The 22,987-nt window shown below is 40.5% G+C and overlaps 1 protein-coding gene across 1 annotated transcript in view; it reads left to right on the top strand.

Moving 5' to 3' along the window:
- The window catches only part of LOC145407276 (glutamate receptor 2-like), a 551,600-nt gene extending 536,690 nt beyond the window's left edge, over positions 1-14,910 (top strand). The window contains exons 9-10 of the mRNA XM_080278314.1: positions 10,882-11,011; positions 14,656-14,910. Coding sequence (XP_080134440.1) covers positions 10,882-11,011; positions 14,656-14,910 — 385 coding nt within the window. The remainder of the gene's footprint in view (positions 1-10,881; positions 11,012-14,655) is intronic.
- Positions 14,911-22,987: the final 8,077 nt, after the last annotated feature.

Below are 22,987 nucleotides of genomic sequence, written 5' to 3'. Positions count from 1 at the left end.
CTGTACAAAAAGTTAGTCTTTCAGGTTCGTAATGGATCTACATACTCTATTATTGAACAAATCCTTAGAGTTACCAGTAGTTTGTCAGATCAGCTTCAAGCAAAGGAAGCCTTACTATCTGAAGCTTGCTCTCATACAGTCAACTATTAAAGAATTGCAGGTCTTGAGAATGGACGAGGCTTTCTCTGATATTTTTGACAAAGTTAAAGATTTTGCTTCAACATATGAGGCACTTACCAACTTGGAAAATTCAAATCAGTCGAGCAGACCTAAGTCTAAGAGAATTCAGGAGTTATCATCACGACTAAAGAGCTTCTTAAATGATTCAGCCTTAGGGAGAAATGAGGTGAATACTTGTATTGCTCCAAAAACTAAAATCAAAAGAACCTATTTTGATAGATAGATTTCTGTCAGAGCTTGATATTCGCTTTACACAAAACATACCCCTAACAGAAGCAAAGCATGCACTTGACTGCAGTTCCAGAGACTTTCCAGAATATAAGAAGCTTTCTATTATATTAGTCTTACAAAGATATATACATAGGTGAAATTCTTCTAGTTTCCCGAATATCTGTTGCAAAATGACATTTTCTAAGTAAGAGTGACAAGCCAAAGAATCTGTTTTACTTATGTGAACTCAAACCATTAGATTATGCTATTGAGAAATAGTGAAAATTATGAAAATTCTTCTAATCCTTCCAGTAACTACCGCAGGCAATGAACGACTTTTTCAGTACTTAGCTTAGTCAAGACATATCTAAGAATCTCAACGAGAAATATAAGTGACTTGCTACTTATGGCTTCAGAAAAGGAACTTGTTAAAAATCTTAACTTTAACACCCTGGATGAAAAATTTGCAAAGCAGAGATCACAGAGATATCCACTGTTGCAGTAGTTTATTCATTTTTCAATGCAATAAATATAAGTAGTCTAATTTTCAATTTCCTAGAATGAATTCTTAAATTAATATACTCTTGTTACGTGAGCCTCTTCCAGATTTAAAAACCATCATTATATTTCTCCCACCTCTTGGTATGGAGCTTACTTTTTCACATTACTTTATATGGTTCATGATATTTTGGGGGCTAGTAAGCTAAAAGCTTTCCATTTTTAATTCAGTTACAAGTTTACATCTTTTCATTCTCAATTTTATATTGATTATCTTTTCATTAGGCTGTATGAATGAAATCAGTTTAAGCTTTCACCAATACATATATGTATTTTAATTGCTGTTTGATCTATTATCCAAGGACATTAGCATTTAATGCAGTGATTTGTACTATACCATGCACTTTAAATTACATATTCAACTTCACACAGAAATACTGCCAATGCTAGAAAATCCATTAATGTTTCTTTCAGGAAGTAATTAGCTTAACAAATAATATATACAGTATATATATTTGTTTACTGCTTTAATTCTCTAAATACAACTTTGCATGTGGCTTCAATATGTTCACTCGTCACCCCACCCATGTAGGGAGGTGGAAGTAGGGGGGCCTCCTAAATAGCCTGTGCCCCCCCCCCAAGGAAAATTGAAATGACACCCCTGATACACACACACACACACACACACACACACACACACACACACACACACACACACACACACACACATCCCAAATAGGCCTGTGGTTGTAAACACACACACACACACACACACACACACACACACACACACACACAGACACACACACACACACACACACACACACACACACACACACACACACACACACACACACACACACACATCCCAAATAGGCCTGTGGTTGTAAACACACACACACACACACACACACACACACACACACACACACACACACACACACACACACACACACACACACACACACACTTTCCTAATAGGCCTGTGCTTGTAAAACACACACACACACACACACACACACACACACACACACACTTTCCTAATAGGCCTGTGCTTGTAAAACACACACACACACACACACACACACACACACACACACACACACACACACACACAAACACACACACACTTTCCTAATAGGCCTGTGATTGTAAAACACACACACACACACACACACACACACACACACACACACTTTCCTAATAGGCCTATGCTTGTAAAACACACACACACACACACACACACACACACACACACACACCTATAGTCTGTATTTTTCCAGTAATTTGTCTGTTCGAATTTAGGAATTTTTTCTGAACAATACAGAGATATTCATTAAAAGTCATAGCAACATTATGCATGTATATATTTTAAAATAGTTTACTGCCCAGTACTTACAACACTTTTCCACATATAATCGTACTTATCACTTTCTTACAATTGAAACTGTTTGTTGTAAGTGAACAAAGTTTTGAAGGGTTAAAAAAATGTCGATTTTTTTTTCCATTTGATTCATAATTTTTTTTTTCACCCACACATATTCAAGCTAGTTTAATAGGACTTATACATAATAATCTTTAAAGATAACCCTACCTACTCATATCATTATTTTTTTGCAAATATCGCACTCTCTTCCAGTAAACTTCAATTATTACATTTTATCGCAAAACGTCCGAAGTTTCGGCGCTGTCCGAAGTTGCGGTGTTTTACGATATGGTTGGGTGAGCTGGTGGGAGTCTCCCTCAATCTTTTTGTGACGAGATAAAGTGGCGGCCACTTGAAATTGTGCAGGGAAAACAAGAGAGGTTCCTACCAAAACCGGGCGCCACAACGCCACCAATTTTTTCACAGTTCTGACTGACTCCTGGTGGTAAAGGGTAAAGACACACATCGAAAATAAGCATACATAAAAAATGCAACATTTTCCACTAGATTTAGATCTTTCCCAGATTTATCCCTGTACGATTTTTATTCTTAATAAAGATAAATTTCATAGTTATACATGGGTTTAACTCCTCTGTCACTTCTGTGTGAAATCAAGAACCTTGAGGCATTTTAGTTACTGGATCAATACGACCGACGAATGTCTGAAACATTTATTTTTTTAGGGAGCTTACTTAATCAGGTAGGTGACAACGAACTGGTTCATTTAACTCCCGAAACACGAAAGATTTATCTTAAACTGGGGAGAGAGAGAGAGAGAGAGAGAGAGAGAGAGAATGTAGTAAAAATTAACTGAAGAGTATGTTACTGAAATGAAGAAATTCATAATCTGGTAGGCCTAAAGCCATAAAGTATGAATGATACAGCTTGAGGAATGGATCAGGAAATTATGAAGACACCGCTGATATTGTACTGGATCTCAGGTCCATTTGTAAAGGCTCTCTGATGATGGTTTTCCTGCATTTCTGATTCTCTTTCCTGTTATATCTGGAGGCTAACAGTTTTATTTTGTACAGTGAGGTAAAGCTTAAACCTGGTCTGGGTTTACATGTTGTGGGGCCCTGGGCCCTAGATGCACGTGGGGCCCCGTTAGGGTCGTAGCACATTGGGCCAATTTTACAGTCATTATCGACATATAAATGCGCCTAACTTGGCAAAGGCAAAACAACGGTTTATGCGTTACAAATCATTCATTTCTGAAAACACATTTTTGATAAATATTAGTATATTACACTACTGTGAGATGAATTAATGGTATAGAAAAAAAATCACAAACTTGACTGAATAATTACATGCACTGAAAACTTAAATTTTTTGCCAGCCTTTAAAGCACGCACAGCTCTCGATTACTTCTCGTGTGCTGACTCTTTCGAACAGTTTGTGTTCTATACTCAGTACGGCCAGTGATCCCAGTCGATTTTGTCCAGTGGTACTATGCAGAGAATTCTTGGTCCTTCAGTGCAGTTCGTCAGATATTGACAGATAAATATGTAGCGCTATCTCCACATTGGCAAATGCTGCCACCATATCACAGATGTGTATTGTGGAAAACATACTCGTTTCAGTCTATTTTTCAGAATTTTCTGTCTGCAGCATCTTGAGAAATGCCTGGAAATGTACAGATTCCAAAACCAGATAAGGTTCCATTCCAGGTCATTTGGACAGCAAATGACCAAGTCGGGAGCGGAGTCCATAAGCTTGGCTGTCTGCATGGTCATTGTCCCTGACAAGAAAGCAAATAGTTGCTGGAGTGTTTCATAAGCTTTGATGCGATCTCCTAGTGACGTTAGCTGATCAATGATGGGTAAGTAGGATGTGGTCCTGAATCACTCTCTGGGTGGTAACTGAGTGTCATCTGTGTTGTATACTTCATCGTGATGTCGCTTCCTCCTTCGAACATGTTGTCGATTATCTTCATACTCGCTATGACTACATTTTTCGACAGCAATCTGTTCATAGTCGTTGAACTGTTCCCATGGATCCAGTACCAACTCTTTCAGTGACACGAGTAGTTTCACTGCTGTTTTTAGACTGAAGCTTGACTTTTGTAACTGCTGACTTGTCGCACCTAACCCCTTTAGAAGTTTCTGCCATGTTACTATTAGAATCATCGTCTCTAGTTTTTCCAGTTCCTTCATAATAGCAAATGCCTCACATCTAGCCTCTGCATTTAAATGTTCATCCATTGTTAAATTGTCTCGTACCATGATATTCTGCTGGTGGCCATTGTTCACTGCTTTTACAGCTTCCACTAGTACCGACCACCATTATCTGACAAGTTTTTGACAACTCGCATGTGTTTCAGAGCATCTTTGTGTTTTCGTCAAGGATGGTTAACTTCAATGAGATAAACATACAGATGCTGAATCACACAAAACACAGTCACAGCACTCAGCAGCTCACATCCCAACGAGGTCCAGAGAATGAGCCATGCAAGGAATGAACTCAGCAAATTCTCAGTGAATTTTTGTGTGCAACTGGGTGCCGAAATATTTTCCAGACATGGTGCTGGCACTGTCGAATGACTGATCTCGACAGTCAAAGGTCAGAATTTTGTTCGTTTGGAGAAATTCCAGCACTACTTCTGTGATTTTCCTTCCGGAATTAAAGCACTAAGGGAACAAACATCAAGAAATGCTCTACTGGCCCCTCTGGCAACATGCAACAGATAATTCGGCATAGTTGGTCCATGTGCAACACGTCATGAGTAGAGTCCACTGATATTGCGTAATATTTGGCCCTCTAAACTTCTGCTACAATGGCACACTGCTACAATGGCATACATCACTTTTCCACCCAGCATATTAATTAATCCCTTATATACTGTTGATGAGAGGTAATTTACATGGCCACTCCCTTGGCCGGCATGTGGCGTGAGGAATATGTCGTACTTGCTAAGAAGCAAGGGAAACCTTAGTGAATGTGGTAATTGGAGGGGAATCTCTTTGTCATCGATAGCTTTGAAAGTTTTCAGTAGAGTGTTGTTAAATAGGTTGGAGCCGGTGGTTGAGGGTATTCTGAGGGATGAACAGGCTGGTTTTAGAAAGGGACGTGGTTGCAATGATCAGATCTTTATAGTTAGGCATTTGATGCAGCAAGTTAATGAAATGAGAGTACCGTTAAGTCTTTGTTTTGTTGATTTTGAAAAGGCTTTTGATAGTGTTTCGAGAGAGACTATGGGGAAGATCATGAGACATTATGGAATACCAGAGGAGTTTGTGAGGGTCATTATGAACATGCATGAGGACACATTTTGTAAAGTGATGGTTGATGGTTGTCTGAGTGATTCGTTTGAAGTCAAGTCCGGAGTAATTCAAGGTGGTGTTCTATCGCCTTTACTATTTATATTGGTCATTGATTACATTATGAAACGCGTTGGAACAGAAACCGGTGCAGGTATACTTCGGGGAGAGAACAGGAAACTTTTGGATTTAGATTATGCAGATGATATAGTTTTGATTTGTGATGGGCCAGAAGAGATGCAGAGAGTGTTGGACTGTTTGGTGAGTGAAGGTCGCAAGGTGGGTTTGGTTATTAATTGTGGAAAAACTGAAATAATCAATATGAATATGGAAAATGCGCAGGAATGTGTAATTGGAGGTATGGTTGTAAAGCAAGTTGATAGGTTTAAATATTTAGGTACTTATTTAGCCAAGGATGGTTCTTTGAACTTCGAATTCGAGGAAAGGTTAAAGAAGGCTAATCAGGCAATGGGAATGCTTAAAAATATTTGGAATAATAACAATTTCTCTGTGCATACAAAAATCAAACTTCATAAGGTAATGGTTAGGAGTATCTTAATTTATGGACACGAGTCTTGGTACAGCACAGTGACTATGGAAAATGAATTCTTGGTGTTTGAAAATAAAGCACTTAGAAGAATATTAGGAGTTAAGTGGTGGGAAAGGATACCAAATAGAAGAATTAGAGAAATAACGGGAGTGCAGCCGATCGATGAATATGTTAGATTCTCACGATGGAAGTGGCTAGGACATGTGTATAGGAGACAGGGAATAGTACGAGGTACACCAAGGTGGGTGCAACTTGGTAGGAGAGGTAAAGGAAGGCCAAAAGAGACGTGGGTGAGGACAATGAGACGGGAAGCTGGAGATGAGTGTTGGGGAGATCTTGAGGAGTTAGCACAAGATAGGATGTGGTGGTGTGAGTTCATCGAGGCCCTATGGATCCCCGAGGGTGCCACAGGAAATGATTGATTGCTAAGAAGCTCCATCACTCCCAGATAATCCCAGTTATGCACAGAACCTATCACCTCGTCGTCACCTCGAATGGGCACACCATGTTCACACAGAAACATAAGGACATCCAAAAACAATCGTAGGACTTCGTAACAGTAGCGCCGTTGTCACTAGTACTGACGAACTAGCCTAGCGTTAACGCACAGTCACAAAGATTTTCTACTGGCCAAGCTAGATGCTGCTTGTGTGTGCTGATGTGAGTTGCTTTGCCCTTCTGAACTCCTCAGTTGGTTGTTCTGGCCAACGACCAATGTCTTTTTCATAATTTTCAGCCGTTTCACTGTCTTCTTCTGGACCACATTCTGAAGTAGAATAATTTGAGTCTTCATCACACTAAGTTAGCAAACAGCAATTCTTGAAGCAGCAACAGGGCCAATAATAGGAAGTACTGAAGTTGTAGTTTTGTTTTCCTTCTCGACTTGGTTGTTATCATCTTCAGTGTGAGATAACCCAACTGTCTCTGTTGTACTCTTAAGCCAACTTGTGATTTTACAGAGCTTGTTCCAATCACTTTCATTTTCAATGCTTTGCATCTGTTTACCTGCACCAGACTGATATTTTCTTCCTCAATCACATTCACGTCCCATCATGGCTCTAGTGATCCACACAAAGACTGCTCGTACACCTACAATACAAGCAATATTCTAATAACTTACACCTAGTCACCATTTATATAATCAAAACAATGCAAAATATGAATTTAAATATGCTGACACATAGGCCTATAGATGTTCGTATACTAATAATCAAGGAAAAACATAAAAAGTCAAAGGATGAGGATAGGTAATAATAAAATCGTGCTATTGTTGGCCATAGCCTATAAATTCCTTGGCCTAGGTAGCTGGGTGTAAGTTACAGATGATATCAGTCAACTGCCACCAGGTACAGGTACCAGTTAGGTAGAGAACTTTGCAGCTGGTGGCACACCAAGCTTCAAAACATGTTTACTTAGTTTACTCATTGTTTACTTACATTTTATTAATTTAAATACTTCATTTTTCATAAACGTAATCACCAATATGATTGTTAATTGATGAATGTTATTAAGCTATGCTAGGCCAGAGAAGGCAAATAGCATAATTTATTGTAATCACTGAGTCAGAACGGGTCCCCTGGAAAGCACGGGACCCTGTGCCATGTCCCTGTGAGCCCTGCCATTAATCTGGCACTGGCTTAACCCGAGGCATCCCATCGATGTATGGGTACATTGCAACGTTTTGTCACAGCTAGTCCCGTCGACGTACTGATACGTTGCGCAATTGCAAGGTTCATAATTTGCAAAATTTTCAATGTTCGTGCATGATTTTTGGTACGTATACACGCGACACCTTCCTCTATCCCTCTACAAGATGCCAGGCAGGGACAATGCCTTACACTGCATAACCTTCCCCCCCCTGCATGCCATTGTCTCATCAATTCACCTGTTATCAGTGACCTGACCAATAAAGACATTCAGGGCCAGAGTGATTCCCCAATCGATGACAATGTGGAGGACAAAGTTTACATAGCATTAGAGGAAGAAACAGTCAGAAATGATGATCAGGTAATGTCGCCAAAAAAGGTCAGGTATGTTGATGAGTTAGTGAGTGAAACAATGCTTATAATGCCTATATTATTGTTTGAAAACCAATATACTCTTGTACTACATATAAATTCGTACCAAATAAATAAATAAATACCGTTTATGAGTGATGTGGAATAGTTACCCTCCCATAGAACTCGTTTTCTTTGGAGCCAGCCTGATAGAAAACCCAGCAAGGTAAGAAGGTACTGCTACCTTTATTGAGTATTTTAAACTTCAGGTGAGCAATTTCTCTATGAATTTTCCATGTTTCTCACCAAAAGCGGAGGTTTTAGCCAAAAGAAAAAAATTTCCAAAATAGCTCGGGATTGAGGGGTGTCGGAGGTGCGAAATAGCTTGGGACGTGACTGGTTAAACAGGCTGTTATTCCACCTTTTTCATGTCGTGTTCCCCTCAACCTTAATGCACATATCCACTCCTTTCCTTTCTTCACCCACTACCTGACATCATCTGACTCTAAGAACTTTTTCTCAAATTACTATTATTATTGTTAACATAGATTCAACTGGACGTTAACCCAGGTGAGCAGAAGCTGAAATAGCCCTTTTCCTACAATCCATTTTCTTCCTCTACGGAGATATGGGGGGAAGGAAGGAATTAATTGTATTAACTGGGGGTGATGTCCATATTGTAATAAAAGATTTTTTGTGGTGTGGTTTTTAATTATCTCTCGAAACGACCATATGAGAGAGAGAGAGAGAGAGAGAGAGAGAGAGAGAGAGAGAGAGAGAGAGAGAAGAGCAAGCTAACCAGGCAACAGACAGAAAAGGGAAAAATATTACTTGGGTATGGAGAACAATGTGCTTTGAAAGATGCAGCAGGGACAATATGAATACTAAATATAAGACAGTGGTTCATTGTGACACACACACACACACACACACACACACACACACACACACACACACACACACACACACACACACATTTGACGTTGACGAGATAATTATGGGGGAGCGGGTCAGCAAGCGAAGAGAGCAAGCGTAGCAAAATGATGTTTACTGTACGTTCGGTTCAGAAATGAGCGGCTTGACACGACCCGGCCCGGCCTAACATGACACAGCCCGATCGCAATGGTTTTCAGAGGCTTTTAACTTTTTTACTATGCACTTTTTTACTATGTAAGGTAGAGAAGAGATTCTTTCAGCAGGTTGTATATACATTCAGTAAATTTTGTTTTTAGCTATATATTTTCATTAGACCAAAGAAACCCCTTGGAATCCCAGCCTTCCAAGGGAATGTACCAAGGGCTTCAAATGACTTGCTTCACTATGAAATCGAATTTAAAAAGATCTCCTGTTGTAGCATAATGTTTTCTTCCATGAATTTTAACAATTACATATCGGATATTGTGCTCATAATTTTGCACGAACGATTTTTCTATGTTTAGGGAGTGAAATCATCAAGGGTAATCACCCCATTTCTGGGTTTTATCACGCGATCAACAGTCAAGCATTAACCAATGCAGTTCATTGACATGGCAAGTCAGGAGCAGAGAACTGAACACTGCGTATGTGATACATGCTATGATGCCTCGGTATATGTACAGCCAGAGAGAAAACGTAAGAGAAAACGTGAGAAGGTAAACATTGTAACTTAATTACTCTTCTTTTATTGTTCAACTACCTCGCCAGAAATGTTGAAAGTATACACCAAGATGATATTATGATGATATGCATATTTACGAACGCTTCCTTACTCATCATGCACTCATAAAGTGCAGTTTACTGGTATATGATTGTCTGCATCTGTGTGTGTCTGTGTATCTGCCTGGCTGTTCCCAAATTATCCCAAAAGCAAGTGGTCAAATTGTATCAACGCTCTGTGGGTGGTGTCCTAGGATGTATGGTTTGTTTGTTAATAATTCTGGCAAAGATGTGATTATATGCCTTCGACTGCCAGAGGATTTTGTTTAAAAAAAAATATACTGTATATATACCATCTGTCTTTTTCATATAGTTTACCATTAGTCACCATTTTCTGTTGTGCCCTGAGTGAAGAGAACGGCTGTTTAAAGGGTAACTGTCAGAAATTCCTCAAAGGCCTGTTATACTCAGTGGCCTTTACCATCTTAATACCCTTGACTTCAGGCATCTGAATGGTAGTGTGATATTTCACTTACTAGGAGTAAACAACAAAACCCTAGATTTCTTTTCGATTTTGGCAAAGGTGTGATGATATGCCTGCGATTGCCAGAGGATTACTGATCAAGTTATTTTTAGTGATGATGGCGATACGCATTCGAGGGCGAATGATTTACCTTTTATTCCTCTAAGTCCTTGTGCTCCTCTTGAGAAATGTTCCCGCCTCCTTTGGAGGATGGGGGGGGGGTAGGTGGACTCCGCATGGTGCGAATCACTTGCTTAAGCCATTTCATTTCGATACAGTATTTTGATCTTACTCTAGCCAACTTCAGACCGTTTTATTCTCCTTATGAGAACCGTTTCGAATTGGATGGGTCAAGATGAAAATGTCACTAAGCACCCTCACTGTTAAATATTTTTCCTGAGCAGCATATAATCGTCCGACAGTAGCAAAAATAAAATTCTCTTTGCATCATCGTAATCAAGAATTTGAAATGACAGTGTTGATTATGGTGTTGCTGGTTATGATGGAGAGGATTGTAATAAATTTAATAATAATCATTGATGATGATGATGATGATGAATAAAACGATGCTGTGATAATGCTGACGATGCATTGTTGGACAGGGCTGAGGGTGTCGTGGAGTTTGGTCTGTTTGACCAGTGGCAGCGGTATTCTCTGCCCAACACCACCTGGTGCCTCAACACTCCTAGGGTCATCACTGTCACCGCCGTCCTCTCACTCAGTAACTTATGGGTACGTAAAATAAAGACTGCATTCAGTTGTGTCACTAACTGAGGTCTTCTTATAGTCCTGTACATTATTATTCTGGTAATGTCATATGCACAGTTACAAAGTGCAGGAGTTATATAATATTACCTGTTTACTTGTTTTTAGAGTATTACAGACTTCGGAGAAAGGTGCTGGAAGATTAATATGTGAAACTGTACACACTTTTTTCAGGGATTTAAGAATATTATTTTAAAACATATCTTAAAGGAAATCAGACTTACATGATGAGCAGTTTTCCTGTACTGTCTAATTTTAACTCGTTCTGTCTCTCTCCTGTATCTCTGTCTGTCTGTCTGTCTTGCTAAAACACACACACACACACACACACACACACACACACACACACACACACACACACACACACACACACACACACACACACACACACACTTACTCACTTAGAGCTGTCCTTCTGCTGCAGATGACGACGACTACTATACTCAGTGATAGAGTATTTTTCACTGTCTTTGGTGAAAACGGGTGTGACTTTGCAGACCAATTCTGGATCCACAAACTTTGACAAACACCCGGCATTTCAAGTCCGGGTTTGTTTTGGTTGTACACCCTCTCAAAATGAAGAATCGGCCGTCTAACGGCACGTATCGTTCTGAAACATTGACGAAACATTGTAATACATGGCATTCTGTGATTATAAATGAAAGTATTATATTTGGTATTAGAACTCGAAATCGTAACCCACTCCCCCCAAAAAAAATCACGTACTGAATGGTATATGTTTTGAGGCATTAGATTCAAAGATTCATGTGTGTCTGCAGAACTTGCTCATTTTCACAACCATCATACCCTACGGGGCCGATACGTTTTTGGGAGGGTGTACCTTGTTTTTTTTTCACTATTTTCTGGCCAGGTTTCAAGCTTATTCGAAATGAATCGCTCCTTTGCTGCAGAGGGCTCACCATTGTCCTCTGTCAGATGGATTGGCTTCAAGATCTTGTGGTATGATATTGCATTTCTTCAGAGTTGTCTTTATATGATCAATAAATCTCTTCTCTCCCACTGGGTTGTGGTGTGCTGCAAGGCATTGGCCATATAAAACCTGGTTGGGAAGGCGGTGCTAAGACATTTGTAACACGTATCCGACCCATCTCAGCTGCATTTTAGTTGGCATGGTTTCTATGCTGGTTGACTTCGCCTGCTGAAGAATTACAGAGTGAAGGACTTTATCCTCCCATGTGAGTCCTTCAATGCACTGTAGGTATCGGATGGGAAACGACTCAACCTGTTGGATGTGACATCTGTTGGTAGTCCAAGATTCAGCATCTTATAAGAGAGTGGAGACGCATATAGCCGTATATGCAGATACCCTCGTCTCGAATATCGAGTTGGTGTTTTCAAAGACTCTGGATCTGAGACATCCAAATGAGTCTGAGGAGTAGTTGATTCTTGCAAGAACTTCTGCATGAATGTTATGTTTATCTGTGAGCACACTTTCAAGGTCGGTAAAATTCCCCACTTGTTTTACATTTTCGCTCTTTATCGGAAAAGCAAGAGTCTCTCCTGGGTTGTTTCTCTGAGATATAATTTCTGTTTTACTGATTTTTACTCGGAGTCCCCTTTCATGGCTTATGTTGGTGACAATGGTGAGACTCAGTTGTAGGGCCTTTGGGGTAGGTGCAAGGACAGGAGAGTCATCAGTGCATTCTAGCTCTAGGAAATGAGCCACTTTAGTCTCTGAATGAGTCTGAAGATGCCTGAAATTAAATAAGTTACAGTCTAGATGGAAATGGATTATTATTCCACCATCAGAGTTAATTTTTTGGTAAGTTTAATGGGTGATTTTAGTGAGATATATAATGAAAATGACAGGAACCAAAGCACATCCATGCTTTATTCCCATGCCCATGCTAAAGGGTTCGCATTTCCTCTCAGCTATGGATACATGAGCATGCACAGTGTCATGCCAGCTCTTCAGGATGGTAAGAAATTTGTTTGGAACTCCAAATTTCGAAAGAGCATTCGATAAAAGCTCTCTGTTTACAGCAGCAAATGATTTTGCAAAATCAATGAATGCAATATACAAGTCAATTCCGTTCGTGGCATCTATCTAGTATCTGTCTGGCAGCAGACATTATGTCACAGGTGCGTCGGTCTTCTCTAAAGCCACATTGTGTTCCAGGAAGTGTTGACTATGTCAGATGTTTTGTTAGTCTGGATAACGGTATCTTTCCTAGTATTTTGCTGGCATTCATGAAGAAGGAGATATCTCTGATGTTGTACAGTTTGAGTGGTCCCTTTTCTCCTTGTAACAGAAATAAGCCATTCAGATGGAATTCATTCTTGGTTCCAGGTAGTCAGTGTTATATTATGGAGGCACTGGTGGAGCAACTGGCCACCCTTTTTATTAGTTCTGATGGTATCCCATCAGGTTATTTTTTAGGGATTGGATGGCTTGAACAGTTGCTGCAAGAGTAGGTGGGACATCAAGATCTGTCACTTGAGGAAATTTAGGATGTTATGAAAGATACTGTGCTCCACCAGGTTTCTTCTATTCAGTAACGTATTGAAATGATATGCCCATCCGTCTAGGACTGCATACGTGTCTTTCAGAAGCTCCCTTTCTGCTGACTGAGAAAGGGTTGTGTTTCGTTGGCCCATACGTGATTTTTATGGACATATAGTACCCATATTGCCAGTCCTTGCAGCTGTCATGCTTGCCCAGTCCATGCTTGTTGTCCATGTCATAAAGTATTCTCCGGGTTTCACTTCTGAGAGTCTGGAATTACATTTTTAGGGTTAAGGTGCTACGATGAGCCAACCAGTTGTTTGTGGCCTATCTTTTATTGCAAGATCATGTGTTCCTTCGCATTGTCATCAAACCAGTCTTTATAGTGGTAGTTGGAGAAGCCTAAGATTTCTTCTGCAATACTTTGAAGCAGTTTCATAATGTTCAGCCACTCTGCATCTAGGATTGTTGCATTGTTGTTTGGGTCAAGTGGTGGGCACTGAGAGAGTTTGTTTGTAGTGGTGCTGTGGAAGGTGTTACAGGAAGTCTTATCCTATAAAATACTGCAATTTAGTTTCTTGGAGGATGGTCTACAGTGCATCTGTATATAGGTGTATGACTGCAATTTGGTTAGTAGAAGGTAATTTTCTGTGAAGCATTCAGTACCTCTTCTCTCTCGGGTTATAAAAACTTCTCTTCGGCCTTCCTGCCTTACAATGACGTAGTCAGATAGGTGCTAATGTCTAGAGCGTGGGTGCATCCATGTGGTCTTGTGTTTATTCTGATTGTGAGTGCATACATATGGCCTTGTGCTTATTCTTACTGTGAGCGCATCCATGTGTTCTTGTGTTTATTCTTATTGTGGTTGCAGCCATGTGGTCTTGTGTATATTTTTTATGTTGAAAATTGGTGTTGGTGATGACCAGAAAGTGTTCTGAGCATACAGATAGCAGTCTCATGCCATTGTTGTTCATATTACCAACACCATGGCAGCCTATAATGCCTTGCCAGAGGTGAAATTCGCTTTCTACTCCGGCATTGAAATCTCCAAGCAGGATGAGTTTGTCATTATGTTCCGTTAGGATGTTCTCTCCTGAGAGGCAAATCTCAGAGAAGGAAGCAATATCAGTTCATATCTTTTCAGCTCATGGGCAGTGAGAGCAGTCCTATGGTGCAGTCTTGTGTCTTGGTCAATCTCAGGCAAGATTCATATATTCCAGGTAGCAAGAATCAGAGTGATTCATTTGGCTTTTTTAGTGCAGTGTGGGATGCCTTGACCAGCGTGGTTTTCTGGCCAGGTACCTGCTTAGTCACACTGAAGGTTGCTGCAGGCATGACCTGCTCCTATGCCATCGTGCCAGTGGTCACTAGTGTAGTGCCGCCTATGTGCAAGACCTGAGCTAGTGACATCCAGCCAAATCCATGACTTGTCACCATCACCTGATCATGTCAACATAAGTCTCTTGATTTGGATTAAAGGATCAAATAGGAGGTAAATGCAGTATTGGACTTGGGGAATGAATGGATCTAACACGATGGTTAAGGTGCCCAGTCCTTACCACCACATGACCCCGCTTTTTTCAACCTATGATTTATGATGACCATCTAATGAACAGGTTGCAGAAGTATGCTGGAAGCTCTGTCTGTTGTGCCCCATCTGCCGTGGGACTCCACTCACGGATTTTTTATTTGGGGTTCATTCCTGTAGCCTTAACCCATCCAAGAGTAATCCACAAGTCACTGGGGCTGGAAACACTTGGTCTGACCCCTGACTGATGTCTGCTCCAGCAAGAGTTTCCCTGTCCTCATGCTGAGTCTGGCAGATCTCTTCCTGCTGGTATGGCCCACCAGATTTACAAAGATATACTGGTTGTGTGTGTATATATATATATATATATATATATATATATATATATATATATATATATATATATATATATATATATATATATACTATATATGTGTGTGTGTGTGTGTGTGTGTGTGTGTGTGTGTGTGTGTGTGTGTGTGTGTGTGTGTGTGTGGTGTATGTTTGTTTAGGGAAAGCTGTAGGATTTAGCAGCAAATCAGAAAGTATGGTGGCTCCCGAGGAGGGGAGGTGGACGTTGTGCCGTATGTGTTTCACAAGTTCATGTGCGCCATATTGGTGTATCTTGCGGACTTTGTGGGAGCCATACAAAAAAATTAAATGAGGCAATGTTGAAAACTGCAACTGGTGACATGATCAGCTCATAACTGAGTGACTCATTTTTGAAAGGGACCCTCATGACAGGGAACGTACATGAAAATATTTTCCGTTTTCTCTGTGTTGAGACCTTATTCATTCTGCTTTTGGAATGGGAAATTGAATGATATGACATGTGATTATTGATCCATAACGAGGAGAGCATTACCATGTATCAGCCATGACGTCTCCATAATTGTGTAGAACTGAAAAGTATTTCACATTTTGCCCAAAGAAATTGAAATGTTGATCCTAATAATTTTGACCACACACATAATAACACAAAAGACTCCTTTGATAGCTGCATCCACACTTGCAAAAAAAATGGTTTACGAGGGAGGTGGAAGGGTGAGCCATGGACGTCCCACCCACAGTAAACTCTGCTCTGAGAGATGGTCAACTACTACAGTACTACTATGTAAAATTTTGTATGCCTAGATAAATACCATGGTGTTGTTCCACTAGGGTCAGTCACCTCCCTCCCTTAGAGAGTCGCCAACTGAGGTCCCAACCTGCTTAATCCGCACATGCTGGCTATTTTTAGCCCTATGGATCACCCCAGTGCCGGCCACTTTTCATTTTTTTTTTTTTTTTGTGGCTAAAATGATAGTTTTTGATGTGGAAACAACGAATTTCGCCATTAAAATGCTCACTGAGGCTCGGAAATGAGTTTCATTGAGTCCTGCATACTCGTGTACAGGTATAGCCGCTCTCTCACGCTCATCACGTATGTGAGAGAAAGCCGTTTTCTATGTAAGGTATACTCAGGTATTTATACTAGGAAGGTATCGCAATGTTCAGTACACTTTTCTGATTACTTATTACTTCAGCATCTATCACAATTTGTGTGTCTTTCTCACTGTGAATGCTTTATCTTCCACTTACTTGAAGATAGGTACAACCTGACTTCATTATGTACAGTCCTGGCACTTACAAGAACGTATTTACAACTTGACTTCACTATATAGTACTTACACTTACAAGAAAATATTTACAACTTACACTTACATGAAAATATTTACAAAATGCCTTAACTTTGTACAGCACTGGGTGAGGCACACAGGCAGAGTGAGGTAGAGCGAGCATGAGGGGGGAAGCGAGTGAGTGTGTGGCATTGACAGCCTGAGGGATGGTAGAGGAACAGTTACCTTACATGCCTACCAATTTTTACCCGTAAATCTTGAAAAATCCGGTCTCATTGAAGTTTTTTACTTTAAACCATTTCAAACCGGCACTGGCACGGGTCACGGAATTATGTCAGACTGTTTCAAAATGGCACTGGCACGCGGCGGGTTAAATGTGGCTTGGGTGGACGCCTATCAGTATGCAAGATTTTGTGTTTGTAGGTGGAATAACATGAGCTAGCATGTCAGCTATGTCCAGGACTCTCAGCCATCCTGTGGGGGGTGGATCACTGGGGTCTCACTCTGTCGAGAACGTGGACCTAAAGGTCTATAGTTGTTAGAAAATTTATTTTGTTACATAGCCTATGATTTCATCATCCTTTGTGTAATTTTAACGCACAGTATGCTGCATGTTTGATCACGAGCGTGTTCTGCCTCAGTCCCCCCTTCTACCGTTATAGTAGAGTAAGTCGTCCTTTCTGTTGTTCAGAGTAGGATTGTCAGCTCTTTGTCCCCTATGGCTTCATTTGCGCGTCCTTCTTACAAGTTGTATCAAGCTCTGCCGGCCCCTATATAATGAGCTCAGTCTCTGCATCATTGCCAGTTAGATCTACTCCTCATTTTGCTCACATCTCTGTCCTCCCCTGTACAGTTATTATTATTGTGAGTGCGCAGGAAGTCTCCAACCATCTAGCAGCTGTGTGTCATTTGAGTATAACTGTTGTTGCATTTTTTCCCTTGTACTGTGTAGCATAGGGTTAATTCTTAGGCCTAGTAAGGTTTTTGTAATTTATGTAGGGTTCTTATTGTCAGCCATCATTAATAATATTTTGTATCTGTAATAATATATCTGGCATTCACACTGAGTACTATCTGGTATCTCATTTTAACAGGGCTGACTTAGATAAATTTACTCATGCTAATTTCGTGTTAATAGAGGCTATTGCAGTTAACCATATATTTAACCTGTTTTTTGCCATTACATTATCCTTATGAGTCCTGAATGTTTTGTTGTTAGTTTGAGCATTAAACTTTAACTTGTAATTTTACCTAACTCTTTTGTTTTGAACCTGGAACTTTACGGGACAGTAGTGATTTTTAGTATTCTCACTTAAAGTGTACATTATCTTTCTCTGTTCCGTAACATAAATTTGGCGACCTCTTATCAGGATATTCAGGATATTATCATAAGGATATTGCTTGATATTTTGTGACTGTGATTTATTCATGATGTCTACTATTACTACGCTTGATGAAGCCAAAGATTTTTTGTCAAATGTGCAAACAGTGTGTGATGTAGAAAACAGAACAAAGAGTGAACTTAAGCTTGTTGCTCAACAATTGGGAATTGTAGTTCACTCTCATCATTCTAAAGATCAAATTGTTGGCATGATTAATAAAAGCTTGTTTAATGTAACTCCTCCAAATGAGCAAACGTAGATTGAATTAGCTAAGTTACAGCTAGCCCTGCTGGAGGCTCGTGTTAAGGAGGCTGAATTTCAAGCACGTGCTAAAGAGGCTGAATCTCAGGCTCGGATTCAGGAGGCACAGATAAAGGCTCAGGCACAAATTGAACTTGCTAGGATTCAGGCAGATCATGAGTATCGCATGAAACAAGGTGGAACTGGATCATCTAGCTTTGATGATTTTGATGTGGCTAATAATGTTAAACTTGTCCCTCCTTTTAATGAATCTGATTTGACAAAGTATTTTCAGTTGTTTGAGGGGGTAGCTACAGGTTTTAATTGGCCCAAAAAGTATTGGCCAGTACTCCTTCAAACTGTTCTCACCGGTAAAGCTCAAGTAACTTATGCATCTTTGCCTCAGGATCAATCTGATAATTATGATGTAGTTAAGAGCTTGATTCTTAAGGCCTATGAGCTTCTTCCTGAAGCCTATAGAGTAAAATTTAGGACAACTTAAGCAAGATAAGCAATCCCATGTTGAGTAAGCAAAAATCAAAGAAGATCTGTTAGAGCAGTGGTTAAATTCTAAGAATGTGGATTCTGATTTTGACAAATTTAAGCAGATGATTTTGCTGGAGGACTTCAAGAGGTGTATTAGTAAAAATGTAAGCCTATATCTTGATGAGAGAAGAATAGATAATTTGTCTGATGCTGCAGTTTTAACTGATGAATATGTTCTCACTCACAAGAGATATTATAAAGAAAAAAGGAAAGCTGAGAGTAAGTACGTTGCCTCTACTCAGAGTACAGGTAACAGGAAAGAGAATAAAGATGATGTTTCTCAGGAAGTAAATACCAGCTTCACCTCTAGATTTCAGAAAAGTAAATGTACTTATTGTAGTAAGCTTGGTCATGCTACGGAGAAATGTTTCAGGAGACAGCGTGATGTGAACAAAAAGGAGTCTTTAAATATTCAGTCAATTGGTCTAGTGTCCACTCTTGAGAGTTCCCAGAATTCTTTAACCGAGTTAACTGAACCTGCTTTGAGGGGTAACTTAAATTCTCATGATGGAGCTCCTCTTTTGAGCAGTAACGTGGGTGACACTCTCAAGAGTTCATGTGCTAATTTCCTGTCTGATGGTTTTGTCAGTCCTCTGGACAGTAATGACAGGAAATCAGTTCAAATATATCGTGATACAGGTGCTTGCCAATCCCTTATGCTGACCAGTGTTCTAGGCTCTAATGTTAATTCCTCTGATGAAACTGTAATCTTACAAGGCGTAGGGAATAATTACTTCTCTGTCCCTCTGTGCAGAGTGAATTTAGAGTCTGGTTTTGTTAATGGTTCCGTTATGGTTGGGTTGGTTGAGACACTCCCAATGTCAGGTGTAACTTTCTTATTTGGAAATGATATTGGTGGAAGTCAAGTGTGTCCAGCTCCTCAGTTGTCTAGTGAGCCAGTGGCTGCGGCCCAGGGTTGTGATGTCCCTGATGTGTTCCCTGCATGTGCTGTCACTAGGGCTATGTCTAAAGTTACTGGTGACTTAGAGGATAATGATGATGATGATGTTATCCTAGCTGACACTTTTCTTGCTAATTTGGACCACTCACCAGATGAGGCAGTACCCCGTAGTGTTGATAATTTGTCTCGTCAAGAGTTGGTTGAGTTGCAGGTTGCTGACCCTGAGTTGAAAGGTCTAGCTAACTCTGGTTGCAGTGAGGAAGAGTCAGCTGGTGCTTCTACTTGTTATTATATAAAGTCAGGAGTACTTATGAGGAAGTGGAGACCCCCAACAGCATCAGCCGACTGTGAATGGGAGGTTGTACATCAAGTTGTCATCCCTCGTGTTTGCATGCAGGAGTGGCTCATGATTCCAGTTTGGCAGGACACCTTGGAGTGAGGAAGACTGTGGCACGCATTTTGAAACACTTCTACTGGCCAGGTATCATCAGGGATGTTTCCTGGTATTGTAAGTCTTGTCACACCTGTCAAGTTGTGGGGAAGTGTAATCAGACCGAAAGGGTTGCACCTCTAGTTCCCATTCCTCCTTTTGAGGCGCCATTCACCCGTGTGTTGGTGGATATTGTGGGCCCTCTTCCTAAGACTTCTTCAGGATTTTCTTATGTGTTGACCCTGATTGATATGGCTACTCGTTATCCTGAAGCCATTCCACTTAGAAATATCTCAGCAAAGAACGTGGTTAAGGAAATGCTAGGGTTCTTCACAAAGTTTGGTCTGCCCAAGGAGGTACAGTCAGACCGGGGAAGTAATTTCATGTCAAATGTTTTCAAGCAGTCTCTGAAAGAGTTGGGCATCACCCAGATCACGTCTTCAGCTTACCATCCCCAGACCCAAGGAGCGTTGGAGAGATATCATCAAACACTCAAATCGATGCTCAAGAAATACTGTTTGGAACATCAGAAAGACTGGGATAAAGGTCTTCCAATCGTTGTATTTGCCGCAAGAGAATCTCCATATGAATCACTGGGCTTCTCACCCTTTGAACTACTGTTTGGCCATGAAGTAAGAGGACCCCTTAAGCTACTCAAGGACTGCTGGCTGTCGGAGGAAGTTGACGTCAACCTGCTGGAGTATGTGATGAAGTTCAAAGAACGGCTGTCCACTGCTTTACAGCTGGCGAGAGAGAATTTAGGAGCTGCTCAGGAGAAGATGAAGACTTGGTATGATAAGAAGTCCAGGTTACGCCACTTTCAGCCAGGAGATCAGGTTTTGATTCTGCTACTGGTGCATGGGCAACCTCTTCTAGCCAAGTTTAGTGGTCCTTATTTCGTGGAGAAGAAACTCAGTGATGTCAACTATGTCATTGCCACACCAGATCGTAGAAAGAACAAGCAACTTTGTCACATCAACATGATAAAGTTATATCACAGGCGGGACGAAAATAATCCAATCTGCACTGTAGCTGTTCCACCCGAGTCTGCAAGTGAAGCTCTCCCATGCAGTATGAGCCTGAGTGATAGTTTGGGGAAGAATCCTGATATCATGAATGATCTCCAGACTAAGCTTTCTCATCTACCTCCCGAGGAAAGGCAGGAGTTTTCGGCATTATTGCAGGAGTACCCGCAAGTGTTCCGTGTCACTCCAGGAAGAACTACTGTATTGATGCATGATGTCGATGTTGGAGACGCAAAGCCAATTAAATTGCCTCCTTACCGTGTGAACCCAGTGAAAGTTCCTCTCATCCAGAAGGAGCTTGGCTACCTGTTGGACCACAAGATGAATGAGCCCTGTCAGAGCGAGTGGAGTTCTCCTGTCACTCTGGTCCCTAAGCCGGGTGGATCACAGCGGCTTTGCATCGACTACAGACGTGTAAATCAGATAACCAAAACAGACACTTACCCTCTCCCTCGCGTGGAAGATTGCATAGACAAGATCGGAAAGGCTAGGTACATAAGTAAGTTTGATTTGTTAAAGGGATACTGGCAAGTACCTATGACTGAACGTGCTAGGGAGATCTCATGTTTTGTAACACTAGGAAAGACTTTTGCATGTTCTGTAATGCCATATGGTATGAAGAATGCACCAGCCACATTTCAGAAGCTCATGAATGTTGTAACAGAGGGTTTGGCAGGGTGTGTTGTTTATATTGATGATGTATTAATCGTCAGTAACAACTGGAAAGATCACCTATGCCATGTCAGTAAATTTCTTGACCGTTTGGTTCAGGCTAATCTTGTAGCTAATTTATCAAAGTGTGAGTTTGGTCAAGCTAAAGTTCAGTACCTTGGGTACGTAATTGGTGATGGACATGTTGCACCACCAGCAGCTAAGGTTCAGGTTATAAGTGATCTTCCCAGACCTAAAAGTAGGAAAGAGCTACAAAGATTTTTGGGAATGGTAGGTTATTACAGGAGATTTGTTCTTAACTTTTCTATTCTTGTATCACCACTTACAGACCTACTGAAAAAGGGAGTTAAATTTGTCTGGACCGATAACTGTGAATCCTCTTTCAGCAAACTTAAAGCTGTCCTATTAAGTCAGCCAGTGCTCGCTACTCCAAATTTTGCTTAGCCTTTTAAGATGGCTGTTGATGTAAGTGATACAGGAGCTGGGGCTGTTTTGCTGCAAGAGGATGATCAGGGTATTGAACACCCTGTATCTTATTACAGTAAGAAGTTCACTCCACCTCAAAAGAACTACTCAACTATTGAGAAAGAGCTTTGGCCTTGATTTTGGGTTTACAGCATTTTTCATTTTATTTGTGTTCTGGTTTTGACCCCATAGTCATTTATACCGATCATAACCCACTGAAATTCCTTAGTAAGTTTAAAGATAAAAATCAGAGATTGACAAGATGGAGTCTACTTCTTCAGGAGTATTCATTAGACATACAACATGTCAAGGGGAAAGAAAATGTTATTGCAGATTGCTTATCTAGACTTTAGACAGATTGTTTTAGAGTAATAAGAAATTTCCTTCGTAAATTTCTTTTTCTTTGTGGGGAGGTGTTACATAGCCTATGATTTCATCATCCTTTGTGTAATTTTAACGCACAGTATGCTGCATGTTTGATCACGAGCGTGTTCTGCCTCAGTCCCCCCTTCTACCGTTATAGTAGAGTAAGTCGTCCTTTCTGTTGTTCAGAGTAGGATTGTCAGCTCTTTGTCCCCTATGGCTTCATTTGCGTGTCCTTCTTACAAGTTGTATCAAGCTCTGCCGGCCCCTATATAATGAGCTCAGTCTCTGCATCATTGCCAATT

Source organism: Coenobita brevimanus, chromosome 8 (genome assembly GCF_032717465.1).
Source record: "Coenobita brevimanus isolate Jiangsu-jjx chromosome 8, ASM3271746v2, whole genome shotgun sequence".
Taxonomy (NCBI): domain Eukaryota; kingdom Metazoa; phylum Arthropoda; class Malacostraca; order Decapoda; family Coenobitidae; genus Coenobita; species Coenobita brevimanus.
Note: the sequence above shows the minus strand (reverse complement) of the source record. Positions and strands in the feature narration are given on the sequence as shown.